At 43.0% G+C, this 16,389-nt stretch overlaps 1 protein-coding gene across 23 annotated transcripts in view; it reads left to right on the top strand.

Annotated features, from left to right (window-relative positions):
• LOC106586786 (peripheral plasma membrane protein CASK) overlaps positions 1-16,389 on the top strand; it is a 236,097-nt gene that overhangs the window by 169,551 nt on the left and 50,157 nt on the right. For 12 of the 23 annotated variants that reach the window (XM_014174421.3, XM_014174428.3, XM_014174419.3 and 9 more), the window contains 3 exons: positions 541-558; positions 4,511-4,632; positions 14,004-14,081. In XM_014174421.3, coding sequence (XP_014029896.1) covers positions 541-558; positions 4,511-4,632; positions 14,004-14,081 — 218 coding nt within the window. The other 11 variants (XM_014174439.3, XM_014174422.3, XM_014174427.3 and 8 more) reach the window with 5 other exon arrangements.

Below are 16,389 nucleotides of genomic sequence, written 5' to 3'. Positions count from 1 at the left end.
GGAGTCTAACCTCTCACACAGTACTGGTGTTATTTTAGTCAATTCAGCATCTCAGAAACCTTTGGGTGGTCTGCACAGTTAACTCAGGAAATGTTTCAGGGAATGTTTTCAGGGAATGTTTTCAGTGAATGTTTTCAGGGAATGTTTTCAGAGAATGTTTCAGGGAATGTTTTCAGGGAATGTTTTCAGGGAATGTTTTCAGAGAATGTTTTCAGGGAATGTTTTCAGGGAATTTTTCAGGGAATGTTTCAGGGAATGTTTTCAGAGAATGTTTCAGAGAATGTTTTCAGGGAATGTTTCAGGGAATGTTTTCAGAGAATGTTTTCAGGGAATGTTTTCAGGGAATGTTTTCATAGAATGTTTCAGTAAATGTTTTCAGGGAATGTTTTCAGGGAATGATTTCAGAGAATGTTTCAGCCACGACTCCAGTTCTTATTTACCATTTTTGTGTCCATGTAGTGTAATGTAGTCCCTATATGAGAATGACATATAATCTGTAATGTGATTGTGTTGTTTGTGTTAATGCTGCCATGGTGATAGGACTACTAGTAGCAGAACGTAGGTATCCCTCCTCTAGGTATATACTCCTCTGTGTGTCTGTTCTCGAACTGTCTGTGTTGTCCCTAGTTCTCTAGCAGTCAACTCTGAGATAGTTCTCTAGCAGTCAACTCTGAGATAGTTCTCTAACAGTCAACTCTTAGATAGTTCTCTAGCAGTCAACACTTAGATAGTTCTCTAGCAGTCAACTCTTAGTTCTCTAGCAGTCAACTCTTAGTTATTTAGCAGTCAACTCTTAGATTGTTCTCTAGCAGTCAACTCTGAGATAGTTCTCTAGCAGTCAACTCTGAGATAGTTCTCTAGCTGTCAACTCTTAGATAGTTCTCTAGCAGTCAACTCTTAGTTATCTAGCAGTCAGTTCTTAGATAGTTCTCTAGCAGTCAACTCTGAGATAGTTCTCTAGCTGTCAACTCTTAGATAGTTCTCTAGCAGTCAACTCTTGGGTAGTTCTCTAACAGTCAACTCTTAGATAGTTCTCTAACAGTCAACTCTTAGATAGTTCTCTAACAGTCAACTCTGAGATAGTTCTCTAGCAGTCAACTCTGAGATAGTTCTCTAGCAGTCAACTCTTGGATAGTTCTCTAACAGTCAACTCTTAGTTAGTTATCTAACAGTCAACTCTTAGATAGTTCTCTAGCAGTCAAATTCTGCTAGTTCTCTAGCAGTCAACTCTTAGATAGTTCTCTAGCAGTCAACTCTTAGATAGTTCTCTAGCAGTCAACTCTTAGTTCTCTAGCAGTCAACTATTGGATAGTTCTCTAACAGTCAACTCTTAGTTAGTTATCTAACAGTCAACTCTTAGATAGTTCTCTAGCAGTCAAATCTGAGATAGTTCTCTAGCAGTCAACTCTAAGATAGTTCTCTAGCAGTCAAATCTGAGATAGTTCTCTAGCAGTCAACTCTTAGATAGTTCTCTAGCAGTCAGTTCTTAGATAGTTCTCTAGCAGTCAACTCTTAGATAGTTCTCTAGCAGTCAGTTCTTAGATAGTTCTCTAGCAGTCAACTCTTAGATAGTTCTCTAGCAGTCAACTCTGAAATAGTTCTCTAGCAGTCAACTCTGAGATAGTTCTCTAGCTGTCAACTCTTAGATAGTTCTCTAGCAGTCAACTCTTGGATAGTTCTCTAACAGCCAACTCTTAGTTAGTTCTCTAACAGTCAACTCTTAGATAGTTCTTCAGCAGTCAACTCTGAGATAGTTCTCTAGCAGTCAACTCTGAGATAGTTTTCTAGCAGTCAACTCTTAGATAGTTCTTTAGCAGGCAACTCTTAGATAGTTCTCTTGCAGGCAACTCTTAGATAGTTCTCTAGCAGTCAACTCTTGGATAGTTCTCTAGCAGTCAACTCTTGGATTGTTCTCTAGCAGTCAACTCTAAGATAGTTCTCTAGCAGTCAACTCTAAGATAGTTCTCTAGCAGTCAACTCTTAGATAGTTCTCTAGCAGTCAACTCTTAGATAGTTCTCTAGCAGTCAACTCTATGATAGTTCTCTAGCAGTCAACTCTTAGATAGTTCTCTAGCAGTCAACTCTTAGATAGTTCTCTAGCAGTCAACTCTAAGATAGTTCTCTAGCAGTCAACTCTTAGATAGTTCTCTAGCAGTCAACTCTTAGATAGTTCTCTAGCAGTCAACTCTTCGTTATCTAGCAGTCAACTCTTAGATAGTTCTCTAGCAGTCAAATCTGAGATAGTTCTCTAGCAGTCAACTCTTAGTTATCTAGCAGTCAACTCTAAGATAGTTCTCTAGCAGTCAAATCTGAGATAGTTCTCCAGCAGTCAACTCTGAGATAGTGCTCTAGCAGTCAGTTCTTAGATAGTTCTCTAGCAGTCAACTCTGAGATAGTTCTCTAGCAGTCAGTTCTTAGATAGTTCTCAAGCAGTCAACTCTTAGATAGTTCTCTAGCAGTCAACTCTGAGATAGTTCTTAGATAGTTCTCTTGCAGTCAACTCTTAGATAGTTCTCTAGCAGTCAACTCTTAGTTATCTAGCAGTCAACTCTTAGATAGTTCTCTAGCAGTCAAATCTGAGATAGTTCTCTAGCGGTCAGTTCTTAGATAGTTCTCTAGCAGTCAACTCTTAGATAGTTCTCTAGCAGTCAAATCTGAGATAGTTCTCTAGCAGTCAACTCTTAGATAGTTCTCAAGCAGTCAACTCTTAGATAGTTCTCTTGCAGTCAACTCTTAGATAGTTCTCTAGCAGTCAACTCTTAGTTATATAGCAGTCATCTCTTAGATAGTTCTCCAGCAGTCAACTCTTAGTTATCTAGCAGTCAACTCTGAGATAGTTCTCTAGCAGTCAACTCTTAAATAGTTCTCTAGCAGTCAACTGAGATAGGTCTCTAACAGTCAACTGAGATAGGTCTCCAGCAGTCAACTGAGATAGTTCTCTAACAGTCAACTGAGATAGGTCTCTAACAGTCAACTGAGATAGGTCTCTAACAGTCAACTGAGATAGGTCTCTAACAGTCAACTGAGATAGGTCTCTAACAGTCATCTCTTAGATAGTTCTCTAGCAGTCAACTGAGATAGGTCTCTAACAGTCAACTGAGCTAGTTCTCTAACAGTCAACTGAGATAGGTCTCTAACAGTCAACTGAGATAGTTCTCTAACAATCAACTGAGATAGGTCTCTAACAGTCAACTGAGATAGTTCTCTAACAGTCATCTCTTAGATAGTTCTCTAGCAGTCAACTGAGATAGGTCTCTAACAGTCATCTCTTAGATAGTTCTCTAACAGTCAACTGAGATAGTTCTCTAACAGTCATCTCTTAGATAGTTCTTAACAGTCAACTGAGATAGGTCTCTAACAGTCAACTGAGATAGGTCTCTAACAGTCAACTGAGATAGGTCTCTAACAGTCAACTGAGATAGGTCTCTAACAGTCAACTGAGATAGGTCTCTAACAGTCATCTCTTAGATAGTTCTCTAGCAGTCAACTGAGATAGGTCTCTAACAGTCAACTGAGCTAGTTCTCTAACAGTCAACTGAGATAGGTCTCTAACAGTCAACTGAGATAGTTCTCTAACAATCAACTGAGATAGGTCTCTAACAGTCAACTGAGATAGGTCTCTAACAGTCAACTGAGATAGGTCTCTAACAGTCATCTCTTAGATAGTTCTCTAGCAGTCAACTGAGATAGGTCTCTAACAGTCAACTGAGCTAGTTCTCTAACAGTCAACTGAGATAGGTCTCTAACAGTCAACTGAGATAGTTCTCTAACAATCAACTGAGATAGGTCTCTAACAGTCAACTGAGATAGTTCTCTAACAGTCATCTCTTAGATAGTTCTCTAGCAGTCAACTGAGATAGGTCTCTAACAGTCATCTCTTAGATAGTTCTCTAACAGTCAACTGAGATAGTTCTCTAACAGTCATCTCTTAGATAGTTCTTAACAGTCAACTGAGATAGGTCTCTAACAGTCAACTGAGATAGGTCTCTAACAGTCAACTGAGATAGGTCTCTAACAGTCAACTGAGATAGGTCTCTAACAGTCAACTGAGATAGGTCTCTAACAGTCAACTGAGATAGGTCTCTAACAGTCAACTGAGATAGGTCTCTAACAGTCAACTGAGATAGGTCTCTAACAGTCAACTGAGATAGTTCTCTAACAGTCAACTGAGATAGGTCTCTAACAGTCAACTGAGATAGGTCTCTAACAGTCAACTGAGATAGGTCTCTAACAGTCAACTGAGATAGGTCTCTAGCAGTCACCTCTTAGATAGGTCTCTAACAGTCAACTGAGATAGGTCTCTAACAGTCATCTCTGAGATCCTGCCTACAGTATGTGTGCTTTGTGATTTGTGCATTTGTTGTTTTATTATTATTTGTATTATTTGTCCCTTTAGCTGTTTCATATTCATTGTATTCTCTTTTGTTCCACTGTTGTGTTGCATACATAACTGACGTGTGTGTGTGTGTGTGTGTGTGTGTGTGTGTGTGTGTGGTGTGTGTCTGTACAGGGGCTGTGTCTCAGGTGCTGGACAGCCTGGAGGAGATCCATGCGTTGACAGACTGCAGTGAGAAAGATATAGACTTCCTACACAGTGTCTTTCAAGACGAGCATCTACACACACTACTAGACGTGAGTAGATACACACACACACACACACACACACACATACAGTATACACATGTTACTTGAGAGGACTGCAAACACAACACAACTCACACAGAATGAGACAAACACATACTAAGACAGAAATACTATTCAGGCCACTAAAATTGAAGTCAGAAAGAAAGTTTCCCTTGCGAAAGAGAAAAAAATTTTAAAATAGTGTTGTTTCTGTCATTAGATGCCTCTCAATCTGTCATTAGATGCCTCTCAATCTGTCATTAGATGCCTCTCAATCTGTCATTAGATGCCTCTCTATCTGTCATTAGATGCCTCTCTATCTGTCATTAGATGCCTCTCAATCTGTCATTAGATGCCTCTATCTGTCATTAGATGCCTCTCTATCTGTCATTAGATGCTACTCTATCTGTCATTAGATGCCTCTATCTGTCATTAGATGCTACTCTATCTGTCATTAGATGCTACTCTATCTGTCATTAGATGCTACTCTATCTGTCATTAGATTCTACTCTATCTGTCATTAGATGCCTCTCTATCTGTCATTAGATGCTACTCTATCTGTCATTAGATGCCTCTCTATCTGTCATTAGATGCTACTCTATCTGTCATTAGATGCCTCTCTATCTGTCATTAGATGCTACTCTATATGTCATTAGATTCTACTCTATCTGTCATTAGATGCCTCTCTATCTGTCATTAGATGCCTCTCTATCTGTCATTAGATGCCTCTCTATCTGTCATTAGATGCTACTCTATCTGTCATTAGATGCCTCTCTATCTGTCATTAGATGCTACTCTATCTGTCATTAGATGCCTCTCTATCTGTCATTAGATGCTACTCTATATGTCATTAGATTCTACTCTATCTGTCATTAGATGCCTCTCTATCTGTCATTAGATGCCTCTCAATCTGTCATTAGATGCCTCTCTATCTGTCATTAGATGCCTCTCTATCTGTCATTAGATGCCTCTCTATCTGTCATTAGATGCCTCTCTATCTGTCATTAGATGCCTCTCTATCTGTCATTAGATGCCTCTCTATCTGTCATTAGATGCCTCTCTATCTGTCATTAGATGCTACTCTATCTGTCATTAGATGCTACTCTATCTGTCATTAGATGCTACTCTATCTGTCATTAGATTCTACTCTATCTGTCATTAGATGCCTCTCTATCTGTCATTAGATGCCTCTCTATCTGTCATTAGATGCTACTCTATCTGTCATTAGATGCCTCTCTATCTGTCATTAGATGCCTCTCTATCTGTCATTAGATGCTACTCTATCTGTCATTAGATGCCTCTCTATCTGTCATTAGATGCCTCTCTATCTGTCATTAGATGCTACTCTATCTGTCATTAGATGCTACTCTATCTGTCATTAGATGCCTCTCTATCTGTCATTAGATGCTACTCTATCTGTCATTAGATGCTACTCTATCTGTCATTAGATGCCTCTCTATCTGTCATTAGATGCTACTCTATCTGTCATTAGATGCTACTCTATCTGTCATTAGATGCCTCTCTATCTGTCATTAGATGCCTCTCTATCTGTCATTAGATGCCTCTCTATCTGTCATTAGATGCTACTCTATCTGTCATTAGATGCTACTCTATCTGTCATTAGATGCTACTCTATCTGTCATTAGATGCTACTCTATATGTCATTAGATTCTACTCTGTCTGTCATTAGATGCCTCTCTATCTGTCATTAGATGCTACTCTATCTGTCATTAGATGCTACTCTATCTGTCATTAGATTCTACTCTATCTGTCATTAGATGCTACTCTATCTGTCATTAGATGCTACTCTATCTGTCATTAGATGCTACTCTATCTGTCATTAGATGCTACTCTATCTGTCATTAGATGCTACTCTGTCTGTCATTAGATTTCTGTCTGCCTCTGTCTGCCTCTGTCTGTCTGTCTCTGTCTGCCTCTGTCTCTGTCTCCCTCTGTCTGCCTCTGTCTTTGTCTGCCTATGCCTCTGTCTGCCTATGCCTCTGTCTGCCTCTTGCTCTGTGTCCCCCTGTTTCTGTCTGCCTACGTCTACCTCTGTCTCTGTGTGCCCCTGTTTCTGCCTGCCTCTTTCTGCCTCTGGCTCTGTGTGCTCTTGCCTATGTCTGCCTCTGTCTCTATACGCCTCTGTCTCTCTCTGTCTGCCTCTGTCTGCCTCTGTCTGACCCCCACTTTGTCTGCCTCTGTGTCTGTCTGCCTCTGTCTTCCTCTGTCTGCTTCTGGCTTTGTCTGCCTCTGCCTCTGTCTGCCTCTGTCTCTGTTTGCCTCTATCTGCCTCTGTCTGCCTCTGTCTCTGTCTGCTTCTGGCTTTGTCTGACTCTGCCTCTGTCTGCCTCTGTCTGCCTCATGTCTCTGTCTGCCTCTGTCTGCCTCATGTCTCTGTCTGCCTCTGTCTCTGTTTGCCTCTGTGTCTGTCTGCCTCTGTCTTCCTCTGTCTGCTTCTGGCTTTGTCTGCCTCTGCCTCTGTCTGCCTCTGTCTGCCTCTGTCTCTGTCTGCCTCTGTCTGCTTCTGGCTTTGTCTGACTCTGCCTCTGTATGCCTCTGTCTGCCTCATGTCTCTGTATGCCTCTGGCTCTCACACACTTATGGCTCCATTCCAATACGCTAACTCCCTTCTGTCTGTAGGTCCTAGCTGACTACATTAATGGCTCAATTCCATTACGCTATAGGTGGGAGAAAGATTGTGCAAACATCATTGAGTTGAAGTTGATTTATAACCATATTGCCATGTTGTTATTACAGAAAGAGAGGTGGTGTATACAGTAGATAGTTGACTCTCTCTGTCTGTGTCTGTTTCTATCTCTCTCTCTCTCTCTCTCTCTCTCTCTCTCTCTCTCTGTCTGTCCCTCTCTGTCTGTCTGTCTGTCTGTCTGTCCGTCCGTCTGTCTGTCCGTCTGTCTGTCTGTCTGTCTGTCTGTCTGTCTGTCTGTCTGTCTGTCTGTCTGTCTGTCTGTCTGTCTGTCTGTCTGTCTGTCTGTCTGTCTGTCTGTCTGTCTGTCTGTCTGTCTGTCTGTCTGTCTGTCTGTCTGTCTGTCTGTCTGTCTGTCTCTCCCCTCACTCTCTCTCTCTGTCTCTCTCTCCCCTCACTCTCTCTCTCTGTCTCTCTCTCCCCTCACTCTCTCTCTCTTTCTTGCTCCTCTAACAATCATACAGTCTCTCTCCTCTAACAATCATACAGTCTCTCTCCTCTAACAATCATACAGTCTCTCTCCTCTAACAATCATACAGTCTCTCTCCTCTAACAATCATACAGTCTCTCTCCTCTAACAATCATACAGTCTCTCTCCCTCTAACAATCATACAGTCTCTCTCCTCTAACAATCATACAGTCTCTCTCCTCTAACAATCATACAGTCTCTCTCCTCTAACAATCATACAGTCTCTCTCCTCTAACAATCATACAGTCTCTCTCCTCTAACAATCATACAGTCTCTCTCCTCTAACAATCATACAGTCTCTCTCCCTCTAACAATCATACAGTCTCTCTCCTCTAACAATCATACAGTCTCTCTCCTCTAACAATCATACAGTCTCTCTCCTCTAACAATCATACAGTCTCTCTCCTCTAACAATCATACAGTCTCTCTCCTCTAACAATCATACAGTCTCTCTCCTCTAACAATCATACAGTCTCTCTCCTCTAACAATCATACAGTCTCTCTCCCTCTAACAATCATACAGTCTCTCCTCTAACAATCATACAGTCTCTCTCCTCTAACAATCATACAGTCTCTCTCCTCTAACAATCATACAGTCTCTCTCCTCTAACAATCATACAGTCTCTCTCCTCTAACAATCATACAGTCTCTCTCCTCTAACAATCATACAGTCTCTCTCCTCTAACAATCATACAGTCTCTCTCCTCTAACAATCATAGAGTCTCTCCCCCTCTAACAATCATACAGTCTCTCTCCTCTAACAATCATACAGTCTCTCTCCTCTAACAATCATACAGTCTCTCTCCTCTAACAATCATACAGTCTCTCTCCTCTAACAATCATACAGTCTCTCTCCTCTAACAATCATACAGTCTCTCCTCTAACAATCATACAGTCTCTCTCCTCTAACAATCATACAGTCTCTCCCCTCTAACAATCATACAGTCTCTCTCCTCTAACAATCATAGAGTCTCTCCCCCTCTAACAATCATACATATTCTAATAACATATTGTCTGTCCCCTGCCTCCCGTCTCGCTCTCTCCATTTCAATCTCTCACTCTCCAGTACTGTCTCTCTCTCTCTCTCTTTATTTTTTTTTCTCTCTCTCTCTCTCTCTCTCTGGCAGTAGTTCACTGCCATAACACACACACAGACACACACACACATTCACACACGCTGCCAGGGAAGCCAGGCTGCACTCCTCATGATCTCATGCCACATTAGGAGAGAAGCTTTCTGGCTGGGAGAAACATGGTGTGTGTGTGTGTGTGTGTGTGTGTGTGTGTGTGTGTGTGTGTGTGTGTGTGTGTGTGTGTGTGTGTGTGTGTGTGTGTGTGTGTGTGTGTGTGTGTGTGTGTGTGTGTGTGTGTGTGTGTGTGTTACTGAAGGCTAGCTGGCTAGGAGGAACTGGATGTTACTAAAGTGTTTAAAGTTCACTTGAGGCCTGTTGACTCTAGAAACTTATCTTAATCCTGTCAGGGTCTTGGTAACACTTGAAACCTTTTATCACAAGACCAACATACAACAGTTAACGTCAGCTTATGGCAGCTGATTTACTGCAACACAGACATAACACAAACCGTTATCTAGGTAAGTTGGCTGGCTAACGATAACTAGCTGACACACAGAACAGTTGGTGTCATGCCTGCATTAAGGCAGTTGTTTTAAGCTGACACATATGACGCTGTAATGACGTACATCCACACCTCTGTTGACCCTGTGGCCTGGGGTTTATTTGGTTCTTTATGAGTTGGAGGTAAGCCTTGAGCGCTACGGCAACAATATCATAAGTTGAAGGATGGGGAGTCTGGAGGGGATTGGGAGAGGAAGTTACCAAATAGTGTTATAAAAGTGTTGATGGAGAAGGAAGGAAGGAGGGATGAGGAAGGAATCAGTGAGGAGGAAGGAGTTAGGAAGGAGTTAGGGAGGAGGAAGAGGTTAGGGAGGAGGGAGTTAGGGAGGAGTTAGGGAGGAGGAAGAGGTTAGTGAGGAGGGAGTTAGGGTGGAGGAAGGAGTTAGGGTGGAGGAAGGAGTCAGTGAGGAGGAAGGAGTCAGTGAGGAGGAAAGAGTTAGGGAGGAGGAAGGAGTTAGGGAGGAGGAAGGACTTAGGGAGGAGGAAGGAGTTAGGGAGGAGGAAGGGGGAGGAGGGAGGGGGAAGGGGGAGGAGGGAGGAAGGGGGAGGAGGAGGGAGTTAAGGAGGGAGTTAGGGAGGAGGGAGTTAGGGAGGAGGAAGGGGGAGGTTAAGAAGGGAGTTAGGGAGGAGGGAGTTAGGGAGGAGGAAGGGGGAGGTTAAGAAGGGAGTTAGGGAGGAGGGAGTTAGGGAGGAGGGAGTTAGGGAGTTAGGGAGGAGGAAGGGGGGAGGTTAAGAAGGGAGTTAGGGAGGATGGAGTTAGGAAGGAGGAAGGGGGGAGGTTAAGAAGGGAGTTAGGGAGGAGGGAGTTAGGGAGGAGGAAGGGGGGAGGTTAAGAAGGGAGTTAGGGAGGATGGAGTTAGAAAGGAGGAAGGGGGGAGGTTAAGAAGGGAGTTAGGGAGGAGGGAGTTAGGGAGGAGGAGGGCGTGAGGAGGGAGTTAGGGAGGAAGGAGAGGAGGAGGGAGTTAAGGAGGGAGTTAGGGAGGAGGAAGGGGGAGGTTAAGAAGGGAGTTAGGGAGGAGGGAGTTAGGGAGGAGGAAGGCGTTAGCAAGGGTGAAGGAGGAAGTAGTTGAGGAGGTGGCTATTGCTTTCGGACCCTGCCCCAGGGGCTGAATGGGTGCAAGATGAGAAGTAGAAAGAGACTCTCTCCCTGGGAAGGCCTTTCACTAGGAACCTGTTGCTGCAGATGTCCATTCAAAACCCAGACCCAGCTGAAGAGAGATATAGAGAGAGCGAGACCACACTCCTGCACTGAAAATTGAGAGAAGAGCGAGCCAGACTCCATCACTGAAAATTAAGAGAAGAGCGAGCCAGTCTCCATCACTAAAAATTGAGAGAAGAGCGAGCCAGACTCCATCACTAAAAATTGAGAGAAGAGCGAGCCAGACGCCATCACTGAAAAGAGAGAAAGACCTCCACATTGCTGCTCTGAAAGCCACAGAAAGAAGGAGAGCGACATAGAGAGAGACCCAGCCTGAAAAGAGAGAGAGAGAGAACAATGGGTGCTATTGTCAGGCCTTAGTCCCTTTCACTGCTGTTTCTCCAGACTCCAGACTCCTGCAGTAGGCTATCTGTGAGTACATCTGTAGGGCTGACGTTACCATCCTCTCCACTCAGACACAGAGAGGCTCAGGGAAACTACAGATCCACTCGGCACGGAATGGACGTACTGTAACAGTAGCCTACTGAAGTCTGGATGCTAAGCTAGTTTAGCGCTTATTGTGTCTATTCTCTTCTGGGTTAGGGTGGGTGGCTACTGCTTGGGATCTGGTTGGTGAGTCGATCTTGTTGCTTGTGTGTGTGTGTGCGTGTGTGTGTGTATCAGTGGTGTATTAGGGCGACAGTTAGCCTAGCTGTTGAGAGTGTTCCCTGTGTGTTTTAATTTGAAAGTGAAAGTGAGTGTTGGGCCAGTAATCAAAAGGTTGCTGGTTCAAATCCCCGAGATGACTAGGTGAAAGACTGTTTATGTGCACTTGAGCAAGGCACTTTACCCCAGTTGCTCATGTAAATTGTTCTGGATTAGAGTGTCTGCTAAATGACTAAAATGGGATAGAGTAAGGCTCTGTTTCTCTCTTTGTAAGGAGAAGATGGTTGGTTGTATGTTTTCACTGTGACTTCAGACACAACAGTGATGTTACATGACTGTGTATATATTCACTTCATATGATAGTACATACCATTCAGCAGATGCTTTTATCAATGCAACTTACAGTCATGCATGCATAGGTTTGACGTATGAGTGGCCCCAGCGGGAATCGAACCTACAACCCTTGGCTTTGCAAGCACTGTGCACTAGCAACTGACCCATACTGGACAGCGCTAACAATTGTTTTGGTAACACTTTCCTTGACACCCAGTGTAATAACAAAAAATGGCTACTTTGGAGAATCTCAAATATAAAATATATTTTGATTTGTTAAACACTTTTTTGGTTACTACATGATTCCACATGTGTAATTTCATAGTTTTGATGTCTTCACTATTATTCTACAATTTAGAAAATAGTAAAAAATAAAGAAAAACCCTGGAATGAGTAAGTGTGTCCAAACGTTTGACTGGTACTGTATACTCATTAAGTATGTAGTATACAGTATGTTAGTATTGGTATTCGAACACAGCTCTGGTCCTCCTACAGTAAATCAACAGTCTGTTTTATAAGAAACGTTTAACGGAACACTTCACAGACGGCAAGCAACAGCATCATGGTGAAAGAATGAGCTGGGCCGTAGAATAATAATATGTGGAACATAGTTGATCTAAAAGCAACATTTCCTCTTCGCTGCTGCGACCTTCATAACACATACACTTACTCACAAGCAGGCATTGTGTTGTGTGTGTGTGTGTGTGTGTTCGTGTGTGTGTGTGTGTGTGTGTGTGTGTGTGTGTGTGTGTGTGTGTGTGTGTGTGTGTGTGTGTGTGTGTGTGTGTGTGTGTTCGTGTGTGTGTTCGTGTGTGTGTGTGTGTGTGTGTGTGTTCGTGTGTGTGTGGCTACAAGGTAAGGAACAGTAGGAGCAGACAGAGAGACAGAGCGTCTGAACTCTGAACTTTCTCCAGGAACCAGCGTCTACTGCTTAGCCTCCCCTGTACACTCCCCACTATCACACGCACACACACACACACACACAAACACAGCACACAACACACAGACATCTGTCGAAACATGGTTGACTCTATCTCCCACTGCCAATGCAGGCACCACAGACATCTCAAACATTCATAAATACTCGCCTTGTTTTCCCATAAAATAACCCCTTTAAAGGAGCTTAGCAATGACACAGCAGACTAATCCAGTATTTGAATATCACTGTGTGTTAGTATTTACGTTACAAGTAACACACATATTTGCTCCTTACAAATAAGTTCACAGGAGGACATCCAGAGGATGTGCATGTCTACATAAACGGTGTCTTTCCAAGCAGATCTGTAGTTAAGACTTGTAAGTGATAGGTGAGTGGGGATGCAGGTAGCCTAGTGGGTAAGTGCGTTGGGCCAGTAAGCGAAAGGTCGCTAGGTAAAAAAATCTGTGGATGTGCCCTTGAGCAAGGCACTTAACCGTAGTTGCTCCTGTAAGTCGCTCTGGGTAAGAGCATCTGCTAAATGACTAAAATGTCAAATGTAGAAAGACACATGAACTAACTGTTATCAGCTTCATGTTTGTTATTCTTGCCTCATCTCGTGGTTGAGACCAGTGGTAATCATCTCGTGATAGTACTGTCTGCCAGCCTTGTCTCTCTGGTCAATGGGAGGACACAATGCATACATGTAGGTCTAGGGGCTATGGCGAAATACCTATTTTGAAAGAGCAGTGTTCTCTATGTGTGTGTGTGGGTGGAGGGGGGTGTGCCAGTGTACTTGCTCTCTCATGATGTCAACTGCTCTCCTTTGAAGTCCAGAATTATTACATTATTCAACCCAAATCCCTATGAAAATCATGAATCAGTTCTTATATCATAAAAGTCATTTTATTTAATGGCTGCCTTTTCAACTGAGCTCTGTTTCTCTCCTCTCGGCATTGTGACCTTTGAACCAGTCATTTCTGCTTGTCCTGGTTAGACTACTCACTGTGTGTACATTTTCTGTACCACAGGAGTTTGGTGGCACCTTAATTGGGGAGGATGGGCTCAGTGGAACAGTATCAAATACATCAAACACGTGTTTAATGCCATTCCATTTGCTGTGTACCAGCCATTATTATGAGCCGTCCTCCACTCACCAGCCTCCACTGGACACAGCGATTCATGCTCGCAGTGCATGCACACACAAAGACGCACACATAAAAACAAACACACAACCTCAACTGTTGATCCTGTATAGTCAGCTGGTTCGTTGCAAACAGAGCCAAAGTGTTGCTCCTCTTTCAGTCTGCATCATAAATTATTATATATTTTCCCTACATTGTAAATGTCCTTTTTTTTTATGTTGAAATGAAAGCAAGCAATTGTCAGCATTGATGAGAGGCTGGCACTGAAGACAACAGGTCATTCGGAATGCACAGAGAGAGAGAACCAACATGTATTATTCAGCCACTGAACTGATTTTGTTTGTTTATAATGTTTTGTGTGTCGTGTTGTTTCAGCTTTATGACAAAATCAACACAAAGTCATCGCCCCAGATCAGAAACCCCCCCAGCAATACTGTACAGAGGGCCAAGGAGGTGAGCGCGCGCACACACACACTCACACACACACATACACACACACACACACAACACATACACACACACACACACACACACACACACACACGTACACACACATACACACACACATACATATTGATACAATATTGTGTTGTGTGCTTGTCACCATGCTTGTGTATAAGATATTATTCATGACGATTTATGACGTGATGAACTCTATAGAACACCGCACCCTGCTTCATAATTCCCTGACCACACACTCTGCTTAATCAACAAGGCTCTAGCCATTAACACCTCTCTCTACTATTCATTAGGTTCACATCTCAAACAGCACCCTATTTCTCATGTAGTGCACTATGTTTGACCACAGCCCTATGTGGCTCTGATCAGAAGAAGTCAAAACTGGTGCCCAATGTGTGGAATAAGAAATCTAACTCTTCACTGCTGTTATCTACTTCGGCTATCTGCTGCTTGTTTAACATTGGGTCAAGCTGGCCTGAGGTCAGTGTTTGAAGGAGTTGAACCTCTTCTCCTCTCCTCTAACCTCTTTAGTTTTTTCCTCAAAATAACAACAACCTCATAGCTATGTGTCATCAGCTAGGTAACAAACCTGGGTTGTCCACAACACAAAACTCAATACTATGTTGGCTTTCTGAGCTAAAGGCCAGCCGTTAGGCTCTGGGAGCTAACATGAATCTTCAGGTTTCAGGCAAGGTTACTCATCAAGAGAGTGTAGTTCACTGAACCACCTCCACTTATGACAGCCCCAGCTAGCTTTACATTAGGATATAACTGTAACGTGGTTAGACGTGAGAGCTACACCCCAGTAGAGTACGGTGGAGGTGAAGTGGTGAAGTGGAGGTGTACAGAAGGGTGTAATTGTGTAGCTCAGTTGGTTGAGCATGGATCTCGCAAGGCCAAGGATTGTGGGTTCAATTCCCACTGAGGTCATGCAAAAATATATGCACGCATGACTGAAAGTTGCTTTGGACAGAAGTGTCATGTATTATTATAATATACACTCAGCAAAAAAAGAAACATCCCTTTTCTCAGGACCCTGTCTTTTCAAAGATAATTCGTAAAAATGCCGCCAGCCATACTGCTCGTTCTGCGCGTAATTTCCTGCAAGACAGGAATGTCAGTGTTCTGCCATGGCCAGCGAAGAGCCTGGATCTCAATTCCATTGAGCACATCTGGGACCTGTTGGATCGGAGGGTGAGGGCTAGGGCCATTCCCCCCAGAAATGTCTAGGAACTTGCAGGTGCCTTGGTGGAAGAGTGGGGTAACATCTCACAGCAACAACTGACAAATCTGTTGCAGTCCATGATGAGGAGATACACTGCAGTACTTAATGCAGCTGGTGGCCACACCAGATACTGACTGTTACTTTTGACCCCCCATTTGTTCAGGGACACATTATTCCATTTCATGTGTCTGTGGAACTTGTTCAGTTTATGTTTCAGTTGTTGAATCTTGTTATATTCATACAAATATTTACACATGTTCAGTTTGCTGAAAATAAACGCAGTTGACAGTGAGAGGACGTTTCTTTTTTTGCTGAGTTTAGAAGAGTATGACTCTGATCTAGGATCAGATTCTAGGGGACTGGTTCTATAGTCGGACTGGTTCTATAGTAGGACTGGTTCTATAGTCGGACTGGTTCTATAGTAGGGCTGGTTCTATAGTAGGACTGGTTCTATAGTCGGACTGGTTCTATAGTCGGACTGGTTCTATAGTAGGACTGGTTCTGTAGTAGGACTGGTCTTATAGTCGGACTGGTTCTATAGTAGGACTGGTTCTGTAGTAGGACTGGTCTTATAGTCGGACTGGTTCTATAGTCGGACTGGTTCTATAGTAGGACTGGTTCTATAGTAGGACTGGTCTTATAGTAGGACTGGTCTTATAGTAGGACTGGTTCTATAGTAGGACTGGTTCTATAGTAGGACAGTTTTGATCTATTAGACTGTTAAACACTGAGGCTGTGTTCCATTCCAAAAGGTTTCCCCCTGAAAGAGAGGTGGACAAGAGCAGAAGGAGTAGGGACAACTGTTTCGTAATGGAATGCAGCCTGCGATCGAATCTGCAGTCTTTTCTACAAACATACAGGGTCTATTGGGTTTTGTTTCCCACTGTTAGTGAAGCTAATCCACAGCCTGTTGGATCATTCATAGACACTGTTAATATAATAAGGAGCTTAGACTGCTTGTTTATTTGCCCTTTGTTAGTAGGTCCTGAGCTACACACACACACTCAGACACACACTCACACGCACACTCACACTCACACTTACACACGTGCACACACTCACACACTCACACTCTCT

Source organism: Salmo salar, chromosome 25 (genome assembly GCF_965601325.2).
Source record: "Salmo salar chromosome 25, fSalSal1, whole genome shotgun sequence".
In the NCBI taxonomy this organism is placed as follows: Eukaryota; Metazoa; Chordata; class Actinopteri; order Salmoniformes; family Salmonidae; genus Salmo; species Salmo salar.
This window is presented reverse-complemented; position numbering and strand designations above follow the sequence as displayed.